Here is a 24,111-nt window from a genome sequence, read left to right as displayed (position 1 = left end):
ACCCAAAAAAAAAACAGACAAAAACTTTCCACAGTTGAGTATAACACTCAGTAAATGAAGGATAATATTCATATATACACAACAATTAGAGTTTTCTCCATTTTCTGCTAGTTCACACACTGGAATTCTCTCCCACACAGCCAGATATCCCACTGGACTCCACAGATAAGTTATCGGCATCCACACACAAAGACAGAAGAGATGGGGCCAAACCTTTGTTGATCCGATCGGATGGTGGAAGTCTGAAAAAGACCTTCGATATGTGCAACATGCAGCCATAAAGCCGTGGCGCCACGCGGATGTAAGACGACTAACTTTGGTTGATACTCAGTGTGCCTACATGGCCCTTTATTAGCCTGGCTGATCTCATTAAATGACTTTTCACGTCTGTATCTGCCGAGAGCTGTAAGACCCGGAAACGGAAATCAAAGGAACTAAAAACAAGACGGCGTGCGACCCCGGTAAGTTCTCATTCGCCACAAGCCAAAATAGCTTCAGTGTTTATTGATTGTTCGTTCTGCCACGTCGGGAATTGCTATAAGCTAACCAATATCATTTTCTTGTCTATCTGACTTTCTGCTTCCGGGTTCTTGTGAACGTATAGTAAGTGTAGAAACACACATACGTGTGCATGTGCGTGCGCTGGGAGTGCTCTGTGCCATTCAACGGTGGCCCAATCCGAAATGCCCTGATTGACGTCTGACTCTGAGCATTCGCTTCCACCTCTTGCTTTGCAAAGCCTGTGCCAAGAGGATTAAAATTGGAGTCCTGTAGGGCCACGCCATGCCATCTGGACACGGCTGATCTGGGAGCAGCACAGCCAGCCAGAGCCGCTGAGTCTAGAAAAGCTCAATAACAACGCTAAAAACACAACTTTCAGCTTCTGAGATTCATATGCTTCAAAACATCACCGTTACGTAATGTTTGCTTTCCCGTGTTCCCTTGATGAAAGAAGTGACTGAGAAGTGCAGAAACGTACTTTTAAACATAACCTACGAGTGCTTTTGTCTGATCAATAGTCTCATTTGACTGGAGAAAGAGCATAGTTTGAGACAGCTTAAATGAAGGGGCTGCTGCAAAGCCCAGGAGCTTGGCTGGGATGCCCGTCCATCTTAAGGCGAGCTAAAAACAACTAAATGTTAATGCCTCAATAACCTTTCCCTAGACTGATGTGTGCCACCTTTGATTCCCCCCCCTCATATCTAAGGTTTAATTTCAAAGGTTAAAGGTTTGAGGGGGGGGGGGGGGGTTGCTGGGATCCGTCTTCCATCTGAGGTGGAAAGCACCTGTACGTGGAACCACACGCAGTCTGACAACAGGAGAATTTGGGTCAACGTAAGTGACAACTGCTCGACTTCAGAGAAAAGTTGGATGTTTCGATGATGTAATTCTTTCTGTGAGCTGATCTCCGAGGGGAGGGGAGGGGAGGGGGCGCTGCGTTCCTTTTATTAGCTCGCTCTCTCAGTGAGATGGAATGGGTATTAGCAGGAACCAGCTGATGCCTCATGCAACTGTCGTCCCACCACCCGACCCCCACCCCCCCCCAACAAATATGCGAACACTTTCTTCATCTTCTTCCCCATTTCCTTTCTGAATGGCATTCAGTGAGATGTATTTTAGAAATTGGACACTGTACTGTTTATTTCCAGCCCACATCATGGATTGTTTGGGCTAGTTTCTCTCTGGTGGCTCCCAAATACCTGATATTGGGCATCATGTTATCATAAAAGAAGAATCCTTGAGCTGGGGGCTCGCTGTCTGTAGTTTCCATCAACTGACCCTTTTGGCCACATTCCTTGCTGTCAAAATCCTTTTTTTTTCTGGACTGCTTTATCCCTATCAGGGTCATGGGGAGGGTGCTGGAACCTATCCTAGCTGCCTGCCCTAGCTGGTTGAAGGCAGGATCCAACCCTGGATGAGGATGGATCCCAGGGCCCTATGTGTGTTTGGTACCTTGCTCAAAGGTACCTTGGTGGTAGTCTGAAGGTGTCTTAGCACTGTCCCGTTACCAGAGCACTGTCCATGTTTTGTCCACACTGGGGTTTGAACCGTGAACCCTTGTTTTCTCAGCCCAGCCCCATACAGAAGCTAGCAGAGCTATCACTGACCCTGTTTTCAGACTTTATGAGCTCTGAACAAAGGACACATCTGTGGGTGTCTCCGAGTCAAACACCCCCCATGTGACCACTGCGGACACGCATGATGTCTTCAGGGGGCTGGGCGGGGGGGGGGGGGGGTGAGGGTGGTGTTGGGGGTCGGGCCAGTTGTTAAGCTGCTTGACGATGAAGCTCTTCCAGGGCTCTGGGGACCTGCTGAGCGGGTTCGGGGGGGTTCCCGCTGCTGCAATCACAACTGCTCACTGCGGAGCCAGCAGCGCTCGCACACCTCTCTCACATGACTTTGCCCTCGCTCTCCCTTTCCCTCTCCCTCACTCACATGCACTTCCTCCCGCACTCTGATGCGTGCACACAGGCTTCTTTCTTTCACTTTGCAGCTCTCTCTCTCTCTCTCTTTCTCTCTCTCTCTCTCTCTCTCCCCCCTTCTCGGTCGTCATTTCTGTAACGGAGCGGCCACACTCCACTTTGGCGCGGCTCCGTGCATTCTGCAGCTCGTCTCAAGGTCTCAGCTCCGTTAAGTCGCACAGGCATCGGCTCTGTAACGGCGTGGGCTCACACAACACACAGACGGCGGGACGATGACTGAAAGGCACTGAGGACAAAAGCAGGTTGAGCGAGAGAGTAAAAAAAGAAGAACAAGGTTGTGAAGCAGTTGAAATAAAAGGCGGCAGGACAGTTTGATTCAGTGCATATTTGGATTTTACTGGCTTCATCACTGATCCAAAGTCCTCCCCTGAAGGTAAGAGTGGGTTGTTTTTCTTTTCCGTCCACCTGCCAGCATTTGACACATATTCCTAATTATAAATGGACTCTCAGCAACTCCTCTGTTCGGTCCGTGCGCAGACCTTGGTTGCAGCTTGTTGATGATGCTTGTGTCGTGTTACCCGTGTCGCCGCCTCAGCTCAACACAGTTGTGCCAATTATCTTAACAGCCGGTGAAGTGAAATCAAAGGCGCTCCAGTCGTGCCCTTTAAAATGTTTCCAGTTCCAGTTGTGGTTTGAAGTCGCAGCCCACAGGAAAGCCGCCGCGCGTCTCTGGTGCTTTCGGTCGGAGACGCGGGGAATAAAGCCCGAACGCGCCAAGTCTTAATTAAAGCCGACTGAAGCACGTCTATAGCAACAATCTCGGGATAAAAGGCTGCGGTGCGTTTGGAGTCGGCATAGTTGGAGACTGAATCCGCACAACAAGTTTTTGCGGATTGCACGGAGAGGCGACTGGAAGCTGCTTCTTCACAAAACAGCAGATTGAGGAACGGAGTGAGCGCCGAGAAACAGCCACAGGTCTGCAGCTGGAAACATCATCATCCCTCCTCAGCTGGAGCTCGATCCAGCTGTTTGCACACAGGGCATATGAGCAATGTTATTAGTAGCCCAAAATAATTCTTCTGTCATGCTGGGAGATTAGAGGAAACAATGTGAGAGGCTTGACAGAGTGTAATTTGCTGGGAAACACGGGATCAGAGATGCAACGCTGCTCCGGTTCAGAGGCAGCAGATGCTCGTTGGGATGAAGAACCCCCCCCTCCAAAAAAAAAAAAAAAACAACTTAGAATCATACCCTTGAGCGGAGCTGCACTCCATCTGTCGTGAACTTAAATTTGACTGCCACATGAGCGGGCGCGCTGGAAGTTGTCCCGTCATTACAGTTGCATCCCCCGAACCTTTCAAGGCGTAATTATAGCACGGGGAAGCCAAGCAGCTGGCTGTCGCTAAAGATGATAATGCGATGACAACCGCCACTTTGGGGAGCAAAGGTCATCATTCCTGTGGGGAGAAGTGGGAGCGCAGGTATTGTCCTGCTCCGAAATCTTCCTCACGTGTTCCAGCTCGCGTCGGCTCATTATCGCTCGGTAACGAATACAAGTAATGATGGGCTTCATCTTTCAGCACGTTAAAAGCATCTAATGCGAGTGGCCCCGCTGCCCCCTTATCAGCATTCTGCTCGTACACCTGCTTCGGAATAATCAAATTACACTCCAAAGGCGACCACTTCCACAGAAGAAGGGGAGCTGGCCTCTCCGAGCACAGAGAATCTCCTGTGCAGCGAATAAGCATTCAGGACATGCGGCGGCCGACCACTCAGGTATTACAAATGCATTAGAGCAGACTAAATGAAAACGAATGCGGTATACTTGCAGTCCTCGGAGCGGCGGCAGACCACCTGCTTCACAGCGATGCCGCGACGGCGCGCACCATCTTTTGGTGCAGCGAGGTGGATCTAATGGCGGCCAACTTGTTGATCACCTCGTGGGCGTCCGAAACACTCAGACTGAACACGACCTTCCCGAAGGAAGCATTGTGAGAGGCTAACGGGCGGGCTGGAACGGCGGCCGCTCCTCATTTGAGTTGCCATTAAGATCCAACGGAAAGGTCAAGCGCCGCTTCTTTGATTTAGCGCCGGCGTCCACTGAGGCGTCTTCATATCCACGCCATGATTAGACGGAGCAGCGTTTAGAGGTACCCGTGGTGTGGACCTGGCACCTGTCACTGCTATTTAAAATGACAGGGAAAAGAGGGAGAGATCGCCCATTTAGCATTGAGAGTCTTTGTTGCTCATTTTGGCACGATCGCGCTGCGACGGGGTACGTCTGGGCCCCCGTATCTGTTCCCCCGCGGGCATTTCTGCGGTAAGACGCAACCTAGCTGTCGGGAATGTCCCGGCACAGTTTAAAGCACCTGACTGCTAATTAGACGTGGAAGGGGTTTGCTATGGCTGCAGAGTCCGGCCTGACTGCAGCCCCCCGCTCTCAGACACAGCCCTAAACAGCTCAAATTAAAGTCTTGCCGTGATGGATGACTCTCAACCTCCAGGAGATATTGCCCACACTTCTCTGAATGATGGGGGGGGAAGAAATCTTCGCTCCACTCGGCAATTATTTATATAGATTTGTCTCTGTTCATTTGTTAGCCGTGTGTGGACATGTTGTTTGTTCCCCTCTGTGGCAGAAATACCCCACAGAGATGCAGCCTGGCAATTCTTAGAGACTCACTATTCTCAGGATACTCTCAATAAAGCAACAAATATGTCCTTTCCCATGGCACAAGGAAGGAAGGAAGGAAGGAAGGGAGGGAACAGGAAGCTACCTGGTGAATTGGAAAGGACAGTGACAGAGCATCAAATGCTATTTTTCTTCCTCTTGGAAATTTTATTAAAAATAATCAAACATTCATCATGTCTTTTATTTTTTTTTTATCATTTTTCTTTCATTTCGGGATGTGATGTCCTCTAAATGTTGGCGAGAAAGCGAAGTACAGCCTGAAAGGAACACCGGGGAAATCATGTCCTTAAATGAATCTAACATTTTTAAATGGTCTTGAACCTTCACAGCAGCACAATTTCCTTTTTTTAAAAAGTGGTTTGTTGTTGTTTTTATCTCCTTTACTTATATTTACTGCTCAAAAAGGCCAGTGCGTTGTTTAATACCTGGATGAACACCTGGCTGATTTATAAGAACGTAACCCCCTCCTTTGGCTTTAAGAAGGAACACTTTTGGCTTGATAAATACACCTCAGGTCACATCCAAACAATAAATTGTCATTACTGGCTGGGCTGTACTTTATAACCTTAAAAACAACCTCACTGGCCCCCGATGGCAACTTGGGAAAGATTTCCTGTCACATAGGTGAATGACTATTAGTTTACCAACCCTAGAGGTAGAGAGAGATTGTAATGATTTCTGGAGAAGGTGCTGGGGGGCCTTTCATTAGGAACTAAGCAGGGCAGGAGCACTGCAGGGAAGTGTAAAGGTAAAGAAAAATACTCCATTCTGCTGGCTGATTCAACGCTATTCAAGGCTGCTAGAATGCTCCTTTTAAAGAAATTGTTTGTTTTTTTAACAATTAATAATAGATTGCAGGAACACCTGGCCTTTATCCAAAAAGTCCATTTTATTCTGCATCCTGGATGACAGCCAGGGCCAAACGTTGATTTTTTTCCCCACCCGGCAGAGGAAAGTGCGCCTCCGAAGGAAATGAGGATAGTGAGCGGCTGCATATCAGGATGGACTATGCTGCACATTTACTGGAAAATGGTCACTAGCCTGCAGCGCCTGTTGCCTATCCTGTTGTTGAAAATGATACATTTCAATTTACATTCGGCCCTGAAAAACTCCCCTTGTAAAACAACATTCAAAGTCGCCCTCTCATTCTTACTCTCAAGGATCTTTTTCTCTTCTTTTTTTTTTAAGTGATATTAAATGCTTGCATAGCCGCATATACATGGGCTAAAGCTACCGCGGGTCATACGGTGCTGTGCAACATGCCGCATAACATTTTCATTTTTATTCATCTCCATCAAAACTCATCTAAACCATCATCTCCCAGCACAGGCAGCCCCTCCTTGCTGTGAAAACGCCTCTCAAAAACTATAACATCTCACATTTTGCTTAACACACTTGAGCAGGCGCTCCTCATGAGCGCGCAGCCTACTTTAAATGCAGCCGGCGCATTTTTGCCCCCCCGCTCTGTAACTCTAAATCTAAATTCCTGTAAAGAGTAACTTCAGTGTTGGATACGAGACGAATACAATAAAATGTGAACTCCTTAACTCTGACATTATTTCTACAGCCTGACAAGCAGTGGAGAGGGTTGGGAAGCTGCTCTGCGTGATTTACATCATCCGGGTTCTAATTCAAGGTCCGTGCGCGCAAGACCGCTAACGCGGTGCTGAAGTTTAATTTTGGATATTTATGCCTAAAAGTCCCCCGTCCTCCAATCTCGCCTTATCGCTATCGGGGCAGAGCAGAAAACGACATCATAACTTACCGGAGTGGAACAGAGGCCGAGCTAGCACGGCACCGGGAACGGGAGGACGGGAGCTAGCTGCAGAATTGGGCCACGGCGAGAAAGGCGAGAACTACAACCAGGTGATTAGGATAAAAAGATCAAACGGAACGCCTCGCTGTTCCCGCTGTTGTTGCACCAATGTCCCTGAGAAGTTAGGACCCCAGAACTTTAATCTCTGTTGGATCTGTTGGAACGGGTGTTCTCACCTTCAATGCCCCCCAAAAGACCCAAAATAGAATCTGTTCATTGTTATTACTCTAAATGTACACATTTAAAAGGACTTTTACATGGATTCTGGCGATGCGCCACGTTCTCCTAAACTGTGAGCCCCGGGGTGATAAACCATTGCATTTGTTCCATTAAATAGAATAAGAAATCATCCTGACAGACGCTCCGTCTTGGCCTGGGCCAGTCTTCTTATGGGCAACTTCCTCAAGGTCAGCGGGATGGTGTTTTGCTCAGCGTGCAGCATCCGATGATGAATTGGATGTGGTGTGAGGGGAGAGGAAGTCAGACGCGGGGGTGAATATTTGGGATAATGTATTGTGCTCACTGGTAAATAGAGGCTGCGGACAGCCGGGATTAAAGATAGCGCGCAGGCGAGAGCCATTTTTACCACTGCTAGTCTTTTTAGATATCATTTCCCCTTTGCTGTGGCTTTTAGTTTTCCAACATCTGCTGAACGTTTTATTGTTTCTAGTAAGGATTTCTATTGGGTTAATCCTGAAAGATCGGGAGGATCTGAACTCTAACTGGAGAGAGAACTTTAAAAAGAAAAGAGCTTTTCCTGGAATGTATTTTCAATTCACTTTAGTTCTTAGTGTTACAAAGAAATGGCTTCTCCTATTTTTGCAGAGGACTTGGAAAGAACATCTAAAAGTTTACTGACAAACTGAATAATGCAGAGGAGTGGAATAAAGGCGGCAGGATGTGCCGTTATTCATAAGCCTTCTTCGGCTTTTGTCAGCATCAGACGCCATCAATTCAATATTTCAGCGCGGCGTTAAACTGGAGAGAATGACAAAAGTCCTCCGTGGGGACTTCTGAGGCCAGGGTTGATGCCGCTCCGTCCCGGCGTGTTGCACAAAAGAAACCACTCTGAAGCCTCCGAGGGGGACGCCAGACGTTTGAAAGGGTTGATTCCAAACCCGGCCGCGGCGGTCGTACGACCTCTAATCGACCACGTCGGGTTTGTGTTTCTTGGCAGGAACGGAAGTCCTGGTCGCTTCGTCCCCCGAACCCAACCCTAATTCTGTCCGCCACATCATTATGCACCGTTGACCGAGCAAGGCTGCGCTTTAGCGGAGAAGACTAATTTCTAATCTAGGATATTGCTTTCCCATTATTCCTTCTCCCCTTGGCCTCCAGTGTGATAACTGTTTGATTAAGGCAGTTATGCCACTTGAGAGGCTGTAAGTGCCCACCATTTAATATTACCTGGCTGTCTGATTATGGCGCCACTGCTTGAGGCTAATGATGCAGAAATGCAAAGCTTGATTACAAATGCTGATGAGCCCTCTGTGACATATCCGTCTCCACAACCCTCCAATATTAATCAATAAACAATGTAAATTAATTATTCTGGGTTTTTTCTTCCTTCCCGGCCAAACAACATCAACCGTGCCCGACTTCCATTCGCATTTGATTTAAAACCTCTCTTGAATCCCAACACCAGTAAGGCTAAGTTGTTTATTGCTTAGTGGGATAATCAGTTTGCCCCCCCCTCCCAAACAACATCTTAATAAAGTTGTGGTGGGGGGGGATTAACTCACTCTGTTCATATACTGACTGATCACATCAAAAGCTGCTATAACACACTAAAGTTCATGAAGATTACACAACCTGTGCCAACATAGTTGCGACAAAATACCTGCAAACCTAAAAAAGGACGGAATTTGGGTCCATGAGAAGGCCGTGACGGTGAAATAAAGGCATCCTTGATATGAATGCTTTGATTAGACAGTCCGGGAATACAACCAGTGTCACTTTAATTAAGTGCTGAAGACACGAGTGGTTAAGTATCTTTCCGAGTGCCTCCGAGGTCAAACCAATCCATGTTAATAGTGAGGCTCAGTCGAGGACCCATTAGATTATCTATGATTTGAAATGGAGTCTTGACAGCCTGAATAAGGACTCCCGGGACAGCAAGGCTTTGTGGCAGGCTAACGGTGAGTTTTCCGTCATGGGGGAGCAGGATCTGGAGGCCAATCAATAGCAACGGCTGTAAAAGCTTATTTACTGGAAGCCCGTTTTACGAATATCAGATTGTTGCCCCCACTCCCGTCCACTTTAATTGAAAATTCCTCAGCCGCTGCCATCTCCTGTCTACATTTGGTTTTCCTACAGTGAGGTCTTTGTAACAGATGATCCCCTAGAAAATCCACAAACACCTCACAAGAGGCTCTTGAAACAGTGGAAAAACTCTATCACGGGTCCCAGTTGACCCTCTTTATTCCTATATTTTTACCTTATGTTTGTTTCAGCACTTAGCTTAGCATTAGCGAGCATGCTGGAAAATGCCAACCGCGTCGAGTCTGATGGCTTTTTTATTTTTTAAGAGGCAGTTGAGGCCCTTTATTTACATCCACTTCCTGCCTAAGGTGAAACCCGTGACTGATTCCAAGCTGCTTAGAATCCCCTGACACGCACCAATTAATGAGGTGAATTTTTCTTGCTTTGCACATTATTCAGAGATCGTGAGATGAGACCGAGTTTGTCATGAGAGGCTACGTTTGTCTCTCCTTACATTACCACATTTGTGCACACCATGGCACCGATCGCTCACACTCGCAGCCACACGTGCACACTGATGAACATGACCATTAACGCGCTCCCACACGCTGAAAAAACAAAACAAAGGAACATTAGCATAACCAATGTGATGATCATACATCAGTGAGTTCTGTCCTTAATGCTTTTTGAGTTTACATTCACTCAGATAATGAGCCTCAGTGTGTGCCTAATAACCCATAATACATTGGGAAAAATATATTTGTTTAGTCTTTATCTTTGCACTTCATATTGCAACACAACTAAGGGAAAATGGGAAACACAGGAGGGACTGGAAGAGATAACAGCAGATCTATAAGACGGCAGCCGAGAATGAATTCAGACCGAGGTCGACAGAGGTGCATCCGAGCCAGAGGTTCATTCCCTCTCCTCCTCCCTCCCAAAAACACTACCTCTTGACAGAAACTGGAGACCCGAGCGTTCAACTGCATCAATTTAGGTTCACCGACTTGGCAAAATCCCCCCTTTAATGAAATCAGGTCCCGAACGCGTCGTCAGGAGGATTCATTTCAAGCTCTGAATCGCAATAAAGGGGAAATCGGCCCGGTTTCTGCACACTTCCGCCTCCGCTCTTGCCTCCTTTCTTTCCATTCAGAGGAAAATGCGCCGAATCGCGACCGTGAGATGGGTGTTGAAGCTCTCGTCATGAAGGGTCCCTCTGCTTTTCGCCGCGTTGTGCCTCATAAAAGCCAAACATCTTGCTCAAGCACAACAGCGTCGTACAGAAACAGCCTCAGCTTTCTCTTAGTCACTTTGCATTAATCTCACGAAATTGCGTGATTTGTTTTTCCGCCACCAATACCAGTTAAAGAGGACGAGGACGGCGTAGTTTTACACCTGGTGAGGACATTTGTGTCCCCATTCAGGCGGTGCGAGCAGACAACCGCTAATATCGGTTTCACAGTGTAATGTGGGGGCACAGCAGGTGCAGCAAACTGCACATGGGGGCATCAAACACTTCCAAATGACTGTTTTTACAGCCGCCACTCCCAGATGGGATGAAAGTTGGGTAACTGGCGGCAGAAAGCTTTGAAAGTGAAAAATGGCCGCGTAAAAACAGGTCGGCGGAAACACCTTAAATTGCTGGTATCATTTCTGCCGTCCTGCGGTTGTCCAATGTGTTGGAACCTTCAGCTCGTACCTCCAACCAGACCTGAAATGACAGCTGCACCTCTAGATTCCATTTGCAGAGTGCTCAGTGGTGCAGTTTGGCTGATTTTCTGTCTTTATTTCACTTTATAGTTTCCCTTTTTTCCATTTTAAACCATCTTATATTGTTGTATTGTTTTTCCTGTTAAGTCCATGGACTTGTGATGTCTGGACTGATGTTCTGGGCACAGCCTGACTCCAGATATAGATTCTCCATGAAGCAGAATGATCACCTCAACGATCCTGATCAGCTCCAGTGGCTGTGGTCGGGATAACCGTGTTGATTTTGGCATTCCGAGTTTGCTCCGACATCCCACTGAGGGTCTCTGGGCTCACACCTGTCAGTTATGTCCCTAATGTGAAATAAACTTGCTAGTTCAACGTCACCACAATGTTTCTATATCCATCTGTGAGGGAGCAAACCTACAGACTACGTTACTGCTTTGAACTGTGAATTGATGAATGCCAATGCAGGCAGCGGTACAGAAAATAGCAGGAATGTTGGGTACTTCCAGGATCAGCGGGAGACGTGGTAAATGTCGTAAAATACCCACTGACATACGGTGCTACACCGTCCCCCGGCGCGTCAGCTGCTTTATTAACACCAGACACACAATAACAGGCTCGCGTACAGGTGGAAAGTGCAAACGACTCCAAGACAGGCATTAGTTATTTTTAACTCTTGCGTTTATTCTGCCTCCGAACTGTAAACTCGGACTTACAAACGTGATGTGTGACCTGACTGACCTTTGATGGCCTGAGCAGTCAGCTCAGGTTCATGTTGCCTGGATTTTCTGTGGACAATTAGTTCTCTCGTCCTCTTTTTGATCTTTCCATATTTGATGTTTCTCCACCAGATTCATTTGAGATTTTAAATAATCAAGCAGACCTCACTGTGAAATTTCTCCATCTTCAATTTTAAATGCTTCTTGAAGCATCGTGACAGCCCTCTTACGCAACATTTCAAATGAATTTACTTTATTATCCAGGTAGACCCATTTTTTCCTTTTCACAAATCCAAAAATTGTCCAAAGTTTATTATTCGAAGAGTTAAATGTTCTAAAATCCAACATTATAATAACTGCAGAGAGAAGTGGTAAAGGTTGCGTGCGTGTCAAACAGCATTATTCCAGAAATAACTACTGTTATCTGAAGAAGCTGAAGTTCTCGGCAGATTGACACAGAAGGAAGAAATTTATACAATATGGAATTAAAAAAAGCTAAGAAATGTCTCCAATGTCTCCTGTATGACGACAGGAACCCATATCCATCAGCTTCCACTGCTCTGGTAAATAGATTTAAGAAAAAAAGACAAGGGCAGACGCCCCGTGACCACAACGATGATGTCGAGCGGCGCCGATGTGGCCACCCTCACGAGGGGATGATTGGTGTCAGTCCAACAATGCCCCAGTTTGAAGCTCCCCGAGAACAGACCCAGATGGCCAATGTTCCGTGGAAGTATTTGCAGTGCTGCGGCGGAAAGCTTCTCACCAGATGCCGCCCAGGACTGGATCCACACAGGGAAGATGACGGCAGGAGTGATGACGTCTCTCAGAGCCAACAATCTGGAGCAGCGCCTTCAAGTTAGGATGTTTTGTCTGTGTTTGGCATTTCCACTTATTCCTGGTGCTGGTGACAGAACGGTTTGTTGACATGTTCTGCCTGGTTCTCCGGTCGGACGGCGTCACCGTTTACCAGCAGGACTTTCATTTTGCTCAATTAGCCGCTGTTTTTTTCCCTCCTCCACCATGAGGAGACGATCGGTGGCTTCCGCTCCATCGTGGATGTGAGAGGTAGAGCAGGATTGGGGGGGGGCAAAACATCTCAATTCATGGTCAGATGCTGTGCCAGGAGCATCATCCCAGTGAAAAGAGGATGGGTAAAATTTGCATTTAGATTACCATGGTAATAGAAAACCATGGTGATGAGTCTTGTTCTGAAAAAGAGATTAACATGGTCGCCTCTTAAATAAAATCTATATAAAGAGAATCTTTAGATCCAAAGATAACCAATAATAACCCTCACTTATCAGGTGAGAACCATGAAGACGTTGGATAATGACTGGAAATACACCTGCTGCGCATGTGGAGCATTTGGAGGTTATTATGGGATGATATGTCAATGCCACTTTTAATGAAATTTCTTGTTAAGCCGTTGCCATGAGAGGCGTCTATAAAGAGTCTCTAACGTTCATGACGATGCAGGACAGGTTATACAGTGAAATGCAAACGTTCAGATTGTTCGAGTTAACAGAAAATCTTCCCGTGAAGAAAATAATAAATAATCTAAAACAGAGCCAGTGAGTTCATCCAGAGTTGTGGAATGGCCCAGAAGAACCAGAGAAAAAGGAGATGATAAGTGCTTCAAACTAAAACTGCTCATTAAACACAAAACACTGAACAATTTTAATTAAATGCCAGAAAACTCACACACACACACAGTTTGCCCAACAAAAAGAGTTGATTTTGTCTCCAAATATCTCAGTTAGTCCCAGCAGAAAACTGATGTTTCCACATCCTCGGAGCCTCTTAATTAAGCACAGTCAAGGCTGAGCTAAATGCACATAATTACAAGTTGTCCAAAGCAATCAAACAATAGCCGAATCATCAGGGTGGACATTCCCCCGTCTCCATAGTTGCTAATGTGGCGTAGAAAATGTCAATGAAAGAAGCACCCGCGCAGGATTAGCATGCACGGGCATGATTTGGACAGTAGTCACGCCGACTGCGTCCACAGACCAGGATCGAAGCTGCACAAATGAGGAGGAGTTTTTTTTCCAATTGCCATGGAGGATTTTACAGAAGTGCCCTGCAGGGCAGGCGGGGACGTTGGTCGGTGGGTACTCAACAATTCAGCCGTCTCAAATGGAGGTTTCTTAAACTGCTCAACTGTCAATTAGAATAGAATGCTGGAGGGAGGTTCTTGTGTCATGACACGCTCACACTCCCGTGGTTAATCTATCACCATCTGCTCCCCCCCGAGTGTAAACTTTGACTGACTTGCTAACAAGCTTTATCTGTTCACACTGTTGGCAAGTTTAATTATCAAAAAGACAAGAGTCGAACTTGGAAACACTGAAGTCAGATAAAGAACATGATCAGTAGGGATTCACGATATATCACGATGTATCGGCCAATGTTGGGCATTTTTTTAATGAGCGTTGCTGGCTGATCGAGTTACCGGAAGCTAACACTGCTAACGGTGACCAGCAGGAAAAAAGGAAAGCAGCAGGTGCTGCATTCGGGGCTCTCAAACCTGCATTCAGAGTGTCAGTGTATTTTAACCTGTCAAGTTTGATAAGGTAACTTTGTTTTGTTAGTTATATTGAGCCAAGCCACTTACATTTTCTACACAGTTACAACTATTGTTGCTAAAAAGAAACAATGTTGGTAGCCTTGTTTCGAAAAACCATAACTTGAGTATTAATGTCAGATTTGGCTAAAATGTTTTAAATCGGTGCATCCCTCCTTCCTAGATATTATGTTTAATGTCATGTGGTCTAAGGCGGCCCTTGATTTAAACGCTTATTTGCTGACCTTTTGGCGTTCTGTACCAACCTCAGTCAAAGCAAGCGGAAACCACACAGAATCAATCCAACATGCTGTGTCCAGGTATGAGAAACCAGCCAGAACCCTAAAAGTCAATGACGCACACCCCAGAGAATCTCGGGATCGCTCTTTTCATTGCAACGCTAACATGAAATGCTCATTACAGGCAGCAATTGAATCCAAACTGCTCCTGCGCAGCTTTAATGGTCGGCTAACCCCGGCTGTCAGGTGTCCGTTTATTTAAAGCCGACATCCAACCACCTACGCACGTTTATTCTGAGCAGCCAACAACAAATTCTTCCACCTGTGTCAGGTAACGATCTACCCCTACCCCACACAAGGTTGAGGGTGGGGGTGGGGGGGTACAATTATGCTCCGGTTAAGAACAGAGCAGGCACTTGACCAGTGGCCCACTTGTACCGTAACCTCCTCAACAGACAACATATCCTTCAGCAGAATTTAATGGCACACATTGAATCACAACAACAGATTTCGACACCTGCCTCGGAGCTTGTTCCGAGTTCAAAACGAAGCAGCGGGGGCAATCTGTGTTTGAACTGCAGGTCCAGGTAAAGCGCGACCCCTCCTGCAGACAACATGGCTCGTGGGCTGATATTCGCATTGACACGTCTTCACACGCTCACCTTTCATTTTAATGCGCAGTCATTCGGGTCAGATCTGGGTGGAAGAGTTCTGAGTTGTTCTATCTTTAGGGGCTATTTAACTGTTTTTGGATGTGTGCGCGGGAGAGTATGCAGATTTCTGATAGCCTCGACTGCAGGGTGGGAAAATCCATCTTTTTTATGTTCAAACCATCATAACCTTCCATTGGATGTGATCCGTTTCTTCAGAGACTCAGGCAGCAGAATCAGACATGTTCTGCACACAGGGGATGTGTGAGTCAGTGTGGTGCTGCGTTATTGCCTCGGGCCCGTTTTGTCTCCACAGCTAAACCTTCCATATCGTTAGGGTGGAAAAGTTCCCTTCCGAAAAGAGAGACGGGCCCCTTCGTTCACCCCAACATAAAGCATATTTTTGATCGGCTCTGGATGATATTTATGTATCGCATGCCCTGCAAGAGGAAGGCGGGTCGGTAAAGACGCTCAACCGAGCTAATGAAGCGGTTTCTTGTCAGTAGAGGCCGTGTGTGATGCTAATGATGATCAGCAAGAATATCCATCATCATCATCTTCGTCTTAAATTACACCCTTCAACGGTCGCTGGGGCCATTTTCACTGACGACATGTTTATCTTCCATTTGGAGGCCAGTTGTGACATAAAACACAACTTGTGTATTTGCTTCGACCTTTCTGACCCAACGCAAATCCAAACCTGGACAGCTTGACGCTTGAAAACGGAGACGTGCTAACCGTTTTTCCAAGTCCAAGGGCAAAAGAAAAGCATCTCGGAGCACTGCGCGGCGATGGCGCTCCCAACCCCCGCGGCTCCGGGGCTGCTCCACTTCATCTCCCCGGCTGATTGTTTTCCAGCCTTCTGAAAATAAGTTCAGGCACATCACCTGGAGGTGAAGTTTTCTGTCTTTCAGAGCTCCGGTTGTCAGGACTACCGGACAGTCGATGAAAAAAAAAATGCTGGAGATATTAGAAGAAAAAACATCTGAGAGGTTCGGCTAAAACCATAATTCAGCATTCAAAGGACAACGCGGCTGTTATCGCCTGATTGGAGAGCAGCTGTCATCAGAAGAAAGGACAGCTTCCTTTCATGTCAGTGCGCGTCCACCGGATTGATTTTCCTTGCATATTTCCATAAATTCACCTTGGAAGGGAGCATAATGGCAGTATGGGAGACCCGGGTGTAAAGATGTAAAGAGAAGGAGGCACGAGGAAGAGAAAAGCAGAGGAAAACGAAAGGGAAACTATCTACTATAGCAGGTCGAACAGAACAAATTAACCTGCCATCAAATAACCAATAATATCACCTTTAACCACTCAATGTTCCCACTGAGGCTGCATCCGTGTGTGAATTCGATTCTGGGAGACTTTGCCAAAGCCGTTTCCTGACAGGAACCAACCAGCTTGTGCTGACGGGACACTTTTGTGAAATAAGAATTCAAACGCATTTATCACAGACGGAGCCTGGGCACGTCGGAGAGCTGCCATTTGTCACCATTAAAAGAAACAGCTCCCGCTCATATTTTAACGGCGTTAATAAAAGATGCAGGTGTTCTGCAATGTGGCAAATCGGTGTCGTCGAAACTGGCGTTTGAGTCAACATTCAATTTGTGGTGATTCGTGGTCGGAGCAGGATTATCGACCTGTTTCCTTCAGCTTTGCACCAGTCTGTTCTGAACAAATGGAGTAGTTGGAGTAACAGAAGCTGCTATCAATGACCCAGAGGAATCTTTATATTTATTTATTTATTTATGGTTAGTAAGCAGATGTGATTTTTAAGTGTAACGCACCCCATTTAATCAGCAACATCTTCCACCCCACGTAAACCTATTTTAGGTGCCAGGAACCCACGTAACCTGCCGGGGTTTTGCACGCGACAAGGCTAGCGGCTACCAGCGGGCTCACTTCATGGTCGCGGCCACGACAGCGGCTGGCACACACCACCCCCGGTCTTTAGTTGGAGGATGGCCTCACGCTTGATACCCGCAACCAAGTTAAACAAGTGAACAGACATAATATGAAAAGAAGGCCTTCTTTGAGGCCTCCTCATGCATAATTTGTGTGGGAGGGAAGGGAAAAACGGGGAGGGTGACTCACCAAAACATATTAGCGTTTCCAGCGTGGTGGCAACGGGAATGTGTGAAAGCTTTGATTAAAAGCCTCGCGTGCAGGAAAACTCCGATAAAAATCATCAAGAAAATTAAGCGCATTGTGTCTGGAAACAACAACACAATTTCTGCGGCGGAGAAGTCAATAAGCGACTGGGAGGGTGTCTTTTCCAGGCCGAACAGGTCAAAATTAAAGCCCCGTGGAAGTTGAGGAACTTTGAAACACTTGTTATTCATGACTTCATATTAGAACGTACATGTGAGGCGTTTGCCTATAATTCAACTTGGCTGGCCAGCTGTGTTGTTATTCCCATTTTCATTACAGTGCTTTCACCTACACTTCTGTCTTCCCACGCGTCCCCTGAAGGGTTTCAGCGATATTACCGTGATTTCCAGCCCCGGCGTTGCAGAAACACGGTCTTTCACAGCGATTTCCCTGAATAATGCCCCTTTTCCTTCATCTCCTTGAACTCGGCACACACATCTTTTTCACGGGATGGAGCTGCGGTTCAGTCGAGGTCAGCGTTTTGATAGCCGAGCAGAATGGCAAACTGGGAGAGACTTTAAAGAGGGATGACGCAGAGATGCGTAACCTTCACCAACATGCAGCTCCTTTCATGGGTTTGGGGAGGAACCTCGATAGAGTCGCACAGTGATTATTTTTTCAGTGGCCTGAAGGTTTATTGTCAGGTTCTTCCAAACTCTGGCTTACAACTGAATCTTTCCACCCATTTTCCTGCTTAAGCCATCTAAAAGACCGCTTCTGATGTTGTCGTAGCGGCAAACCCAATCAAGAGAGAGCCAATTTAATTAACATGCACTAATCTGTCTGTTTATATTGTCATGATCATTTCCATTCATTTCCCTGCCTGTGTTAGTTGCAGCTCTGCTTGGCTTTTGGCAGTGATTAGCATGATCAAACGTCAGCCTGAGCTGGGTGCTTGAAATATAACTCATTTGAGGTTTTACATAAGATAATGCATAGCACCATGCTGACTGACACCCACTGTAAATGGACGCGGAGGCTGGAGAGTTCTGGTCCACTTTGGATGACACGGATGGTCAAAGTTTTTTTCTTTTTCAAACAAAGCAAATGCAGGGATTTTATTCCCCGTCGAACTGTGGTGGTGGGCGAGGCTTATTTCCTTCTATCGTTATGGTTCCTCTTAACGTGACCCCTCGCCTCTGCTCAGATTTTGTCGAAAGAAAGAACTGAACCGAGTATCTCATTCGGATGAGCAACTTCTCGTCTTCCGCCCTGAGTAAATGCCTACAAACCTATACATCATGTTTATGGCGGCCTTGACAACCAATAACCCTGTGTGGTGCTCTCTCGTGGCTGCTAATCTGCACCAGCAGATCGTTTGGCCATATGGTCTTTGATTATTGAAGGTGACGTGCGAGACTGCTGTCAGCCCGCTGCGTCGTGCCTTCTGAAGCAGACACGAGGGGTCAAGGCACACAACCGGAGCTTGACACATGCTAATGAAGTTATCTCATTAAATATGTATCAGGCCTCGCCGAGCGGAGACTTCGGCGGAGGTGCGAGTTTCGCAGAAATTACGGGTGCGAGTCATTTTCCATTATGTCAACGCTAAATGAGTAGCGACCTGAGGGAGGCGCATGTCTGACCCGTGTCAGAGCAGCTCCTGATGATTTTGCACCGAGAACTTTAGCGATACTTTTGACTTTTAAGGAAGTGTGGTGATGGAGAACGAATGGATCCGGGAGCGTGCTTTAACCCACTCCTGGAGCTGGATTCCACAGCCTAATTAATCAAAGACTGAGTCAGCGAGAGCTACATTGGCTTCCATTACTGTAGAGCTTATAAGCACATTAGCAGGGAGACAAGAACAAAATAGCAGGTGCAGAAGTCGTTAGCTCAATTTTTCATGCCGCTTTTTCGTGCTTCTCGTCTCTTGTTTTCAGCACAATTAAGTGTCTGCTAATACGGCCATGAACGCTCGAGCGTCGATATGGTAACAAACAATTTAGCACATAATGAATGAGGCTGGGCGAATTAAGCCGATTCTCTTATATTTGTTTTCATCTATGCTTCAGCTCATGTAATAACTAATATTTCAATTAAAACATCAGGCTAAATATCTGCCCAAGTAGAAGCATCCAGAGTTGCTCTTTTGTGCCCAAAAGGGCACCAGAGGATCTTTTAAAACACTAAGAATAACTAGTTCCATTTGTAAGAAAACAAATATTGTGGAAAATAATGACAAATTATGCACACAAAGGATGATTCGGTTGCTTGAACATGGGTGTGACTGTCGCATTGGACCTAAATAAGCCCCTTTTAATCTGCTTGTTATACAAAAGGATGCCAAACAACCCGTAAGTTGGTTGTTTAAAAAACCTGTTTACATGTGTTAAACCCACGTATTTGATTTCCCGACAACGGGCAACACAAGCGCCGACGATGGCGACGCTCCAACACGTCGCAAGCCGCTGGTGCATTAAGCTAATTTGTGTCCGCTGATGTATGAGGAGAGGAAACCGAACCTGGGAGAACACCTGAAGATATACGGGATATGTCACTAATCCGTTGTAGGACCAGCGTCTATCACAGCACCCGCGTCTGCCACATGACGCGCGACATGACAAGCGGAATAATCTCCCGTGGCTGTGGCTTATCAAATATGTGGAGCTCTTAACAGGAGCAGCATCGGAACGCGGAGCATCAGCATCATGGCCATGCTGATTTGTGCTGACATTTTGCTCAGCACATGTGTCAGTGTGAGGCCAATTGCAAATATGTCATGCTACACAGCCTGGGCAAGTGCATGTTTTTGGGGTTTTTGTGTGTGTGTGTGTGTGTGTGTGTGTGTGTGTGTGATGGGGGGAGTGTTGCTGAGGGTTTTGATTAAAACTGCAAAGACGAGGTTTGTCAAGCAAAACGAACGCTCATCAGCAGCCTCTCATTAGGCTGTCAAAGATCTAAACCTGACGTTCGGTCTCGACAGGCGGCCGTTGCAGAGAAGTTGAGGGATTTGGGGGGGGGGGGGGGTTCTATGGAGAGGAAAGAGCTGAAATATTCCAGACAGAGCGTCCCAAAAGTAACGTGATTAATGATCCAACAGAGGTGTGTGGGGCTAATCCATTAGCAGGCTAATAATTGTGAAACTTTTTCTTTTTATTCCAGATGAATTCTTTTTGAGACATTCATCACACTATTAGGGTCCCGCCCCAGCTGTCCAATGACATCATGTGTCTATATTATTACAGATGTGTCAGCAAACCGTGAAACACTTTAAATGCTGGATTTGTTTCTGCCCCGCAGGTGATGAGCCCCATCAGTCTCTGAGTCGGGTGTTGACAGTTCCAGGGAAGACCGCTCTCTGGGTTTGCCTCTCCTGGCAGAGCCCCCCCCTCCGGCCTTACCCGATCCCCGGAACTAACCTCCGCAAGTCGTTTCAGCGTGGCTCAGCTCTCGTCACTGGACTTTAACTCGTGGACCAAAACTTCACAGACCGCCAATGCTAACAAGGAACTGCCTGCTGCTGTTCCTTTGGATTCTTGTCGACGAAGGCTCCGCCTTCTCCTCGCGTCCGCCTTTGCTGCCTCTGGGACAGAGCAGGAAGGGGAGGGAGCACGCCAGGAGCTCCGCGGGCCCGATGAGGAATGGGGCGAATAGATTTCAACGGGTCAAAAGGGGCTGGGTGTGGAACCAGTTCTTTGTGCTGGAGGAATACATGGGGTCAGACCCACAGTACGTGGGCAAGGTAAAGAAGGCTTATTTGTCTGCGTTAATGGGGTGTGGTGGAGTCATACATCAGAGTAGGGAGCTTGGGAAAACTGCTTCGGCGGTAAATGGAGGCCACAAATAAAACCGTGAAGGAGAGTAAATGGATGAAAGAAAAGGACATTAGCAAATGTTTAAGAGAATTCTAAATCTAGTCCGGACCTGACTCACCATGGAAGTAAAACACTGTGAGATCTATTATTGATGCCACTATATGAACTTTAATATCCAAGGAAAGTTTTGCTTCCAATAAGGCAAACCGCCACCAGTTAGTCTTATCGGCTGTAAAACGGTGTCCGTTTGTGGTTTCAAGTATAATAGCATTAATTAAGAGAAAATCTACATGCCAATAGATCGTGGGCGGGTTTATGTGAGGCTGTTCTATGACACACACACACACACACACACACATCACTGCACGGAGAGGATGGATAGCACAGAGGAAATAAATTTAGATTACAGGCCCTGTAAACCTGCTGGGGCAACATATTTATAAGCTAGGGAAGACGGGAACAGTGATCGAGGCTCAATATTCGTAACTGAATACAGACGCGCACCACTAAAAGACACTTTCCTCCCACCTCGGTTTAAATCTGTCACTTCTGACTTCAGCAGATGAGTTTTATTCTCTGCAATGGCTTAAGACGTCCGCAAGTAAACTCTGTGCGGGTTAAGTTGTAATTTGGCACTCCTGGCTTATACAGGATAATAGTAAGACTGACTTATCTGCCCCAGTGTCACTGCAATCAGCCCTGACAAGCCGCGCTGTTTGTGCGAGTCTGAGGCTGAACGCAGTGGGAGCTGCTGTCCGCTGCACCGCTAAGTCACTTAATCCTGCCTGAAAATAATTGACCGATTCTTTGCCGTACGGAATGCATTCGGAGATGAAACCAGTCCAGACAAAGCAACAGTCCTGCCTTTAAACGGCGCTGGCTTTAAAGATAAATACACGACGCCTGCGAGGCCGAGAAAGCAGCGGGACGAGCGTGCGGCGTTCATTAACCGTCACCATCAGAGGCCCGTAAGAGGAGGCAGCTTAGTTCCCGCTTCCTGTAAATGAACTCTAATGGACTCTGCATCTCAATGCAACGGATGCTTGTTCCATACGTCACCTGTGAATATTTACTCCGTCCGCGGCGTAAACAGGACTTGTGCAGAGCGCTGTAGCAGCTCAAGGAGGGACGTGGGTTCAATAATAGCAATAACAATCAAGGCTTGGAGGAAAATCTTTTTCTTTCAAAAGCGTTTGACGGCTTTCTAAAATCTGAGGACTCTTTGGTCTTGCATCTCTCCGTTATCAGTTAATTAGCACAGACGGCACCACGCGTGGCGTCTGTGTGCCTCTGAAGCTGGGTCTGGAGGATGGAAGAGTCCTGGTTGGCTTCTGATGAGAATAAAGGAATCCATGCCAAAGCTTCAGGTCCAGTTACAGCTCGTAGCCCCTGTTGGCGCCTGTCAACTACTCTGCAGGAGAGGTGACGCGCACGCCAATGGTGGACGGAGCACACAGCCGAACCATCTAATCAACTCTATTACGGTTCGATCGCATGTCCAGCCGGACTAACGGCGTTCTGTCCTCTGCAAGGGGATATAGTTTGCATAGAATTCATAATTACCATTTTTTAATTAAAAAAAAGGCACTTTTTGGCCGGTACACCCAGCTCGGAACATCAGCATTTGTCTGTTGTTGATGGCATTACAACAAACAAGTGCCCGAACACGTGAAATCTGACTCGATCAGCAAGAGTCCATCCATTTCAAACTTTGCATTAAATGCATCACTGCCGGCTTAAACTGCAGCAGCCAAATCGTTGCTAATTAGCTAATTCACATTGCTAACAAGATGGAGTAATTACATCAGCTTTTAGAGCAGACGGGAAGAAGAAAAGACTAACTGGAGTGATACAGGAGGAGGTCAATGGGGCCAACATTACTTTATAGTAATTAGTTACTTGTATTTTTACATTTAACATCCTCTAAAAAATGTCGGGAAGTGAACTCACAGGACCTCGCTATCCTGATCGGTATTAATAATGATAGTTATATTGAGATTTCGATGATATTTCTGCATCGTGTAATGTATTCTTTGAGCACTAAGGATAATACCAATTACGTGATTTATATGGATCATTCAGGCGTGCACTGCCCACTATCCGAGTGTTTCCATAGTGTTTCCGAACAACTCGGTTATTTAAGATTAATGGGAGCCGGCAATAAAATCCCTCATCCGTGAGATCACAAGAAAAACAGACTCCATCTGAATTTGTCAACAAAGGAGGGAAAAAAAGGAAAATTGAATGCATGAAGTTAATTTGAACAGGCTGTTAGAACCACTGTTAGCGATAAAACATGCTTGCTTAAGGGCAACATGGCGGCAGTCGTTGAGAAAAATCAACATTCCCGTTCCTTACACGGGATCGTGCCTCCTCATGGATGTCAGGGCCATCCGTCTTCAGGAGAAAACATGGAAAAAAAAAACAACTGCTGCACCGGTGAACGAAAAGAACAATGATGTGGTTACAGTGGAGGTACCAGGTACTGGTTTCCCTCAGTGGTTCTGGTTTGGCTATGGGGGCAGGGGTGGTTCGGGGAGATTCTCCAGTGAGTGATGGAGGTCTTTGCTGTGTTTACAGACAGGACAAAGCAGCTTATCTGTGTCCTCAGTCCATCACGCCTTCCACACTCACAATGTCTGCAGTGTTGTTAATGAGCGCCCGTGCAGCAGGCGCCTTTGGAGCTCCTCCTAGTCTGACATCTAATGAACAGTCGCAGCGAGACGGCGGCCGATGCCGAAAAGGTCTGACTGCAAACAGAGGCAGCCAAACACATCAGACGAGGTGTCAAGCAGAGGGAGGAGAGCAAAACGGAAGACATCCGGCCAAAATTAGCTTCAATCCTCCAGGTTGTTCTCATCCTCGGCCACCAAATGTTCAGCTTCAAATCGAAGACGGTTCAGTAAAACTTCCAAGTCAAAACTCCCCATCGCATTAGTAAAAACCCAAGAACCCATTTACGGTCTAAAATTATCATGTTAAACAACATTTATTATTATTATTATTGTGGAGAGACACGCCTGCGAAGAGAATTCCACTTGGAATTCCATTTATTTCTAGTAAAACCAGGATTAGAAACCACAACCAAATAAATGATTTGAAACATTGAGTGCAAAGATTACAATCTTCATAAAAGCCTTCGACTCCTGACAACAATCACATTATTGCAATTTAGCAAT

At 46.5% G+C, this 24,111-nt stretch overlaps 1 protein-coding gene and 1 long non-coding RNA gene across 3 annotated transcripts in view; one reads left to right on the top strand and one right to left on the bottom strand.

Annotated features, from left to right (window-relative positions):
- Positions 1–24,111, bottom strand: part of LOC115251234 (uncharacterized) — a 49,413-nt gene that overhangs the window by 17,423 nt on the left and 7,879 nt on the right. The window contains exon 3 of one of the 2 annotated variants that reach the window (XR_003889808.1): positions 11,918–12,776. The exons of the other annotated variant lie outside the window; for it this stretch is intronic. This is a non-coding gene — a long non-coding RNA (uncharacterized lncRNA). Of the gene's footprint in view, positions 1–11,917; positions 12,777–24,111 lie in introns of those variants that run through there. 2 annotated transcript variants of the gene reach the window in all.
- The window catches only part of LOC101065437 (cadherin-12), a 64,378-nt gene continuing 42,593 nt past the window's right edge, over positions 2,327–24,111 (top strand). The window contains exons 1-2 of the mRNA XM_003968174.2: positions 2,327–2,856; positions 20,418–20,859. Of these exons, the coding sequence (XP_003968223.1) occupies positions 20,614–20,859 (246 nt within the window). The 5' untranslated portion in view covers positions 2,327–2,856; positions 20,418–20,613. The remainder of the gene's footprint in view (positions 2,857–20,417; positions 20,860–24,111) is intronic.

The sequence above is a fragment of the Takifugu rubripes genome, chromosome 10 (assembly GCF_901000725.2).
Source record: "Takifugu rubripes chromosome 10, fTakRub1.2, whole genome shotgun sequence".
Taxonomy (NCBI): domain Eukaryota; kingdom Metazoa; phylum Chordata; class Actinopteri; order Tetraodontiformes; family Tetraodontidae; genus Takifugu; species Takifugu rubripes.
Note: the sequence above shows the minus strand (reverse complement) of the source record. Positions and strands in the feature narration are given on the sequence as shown.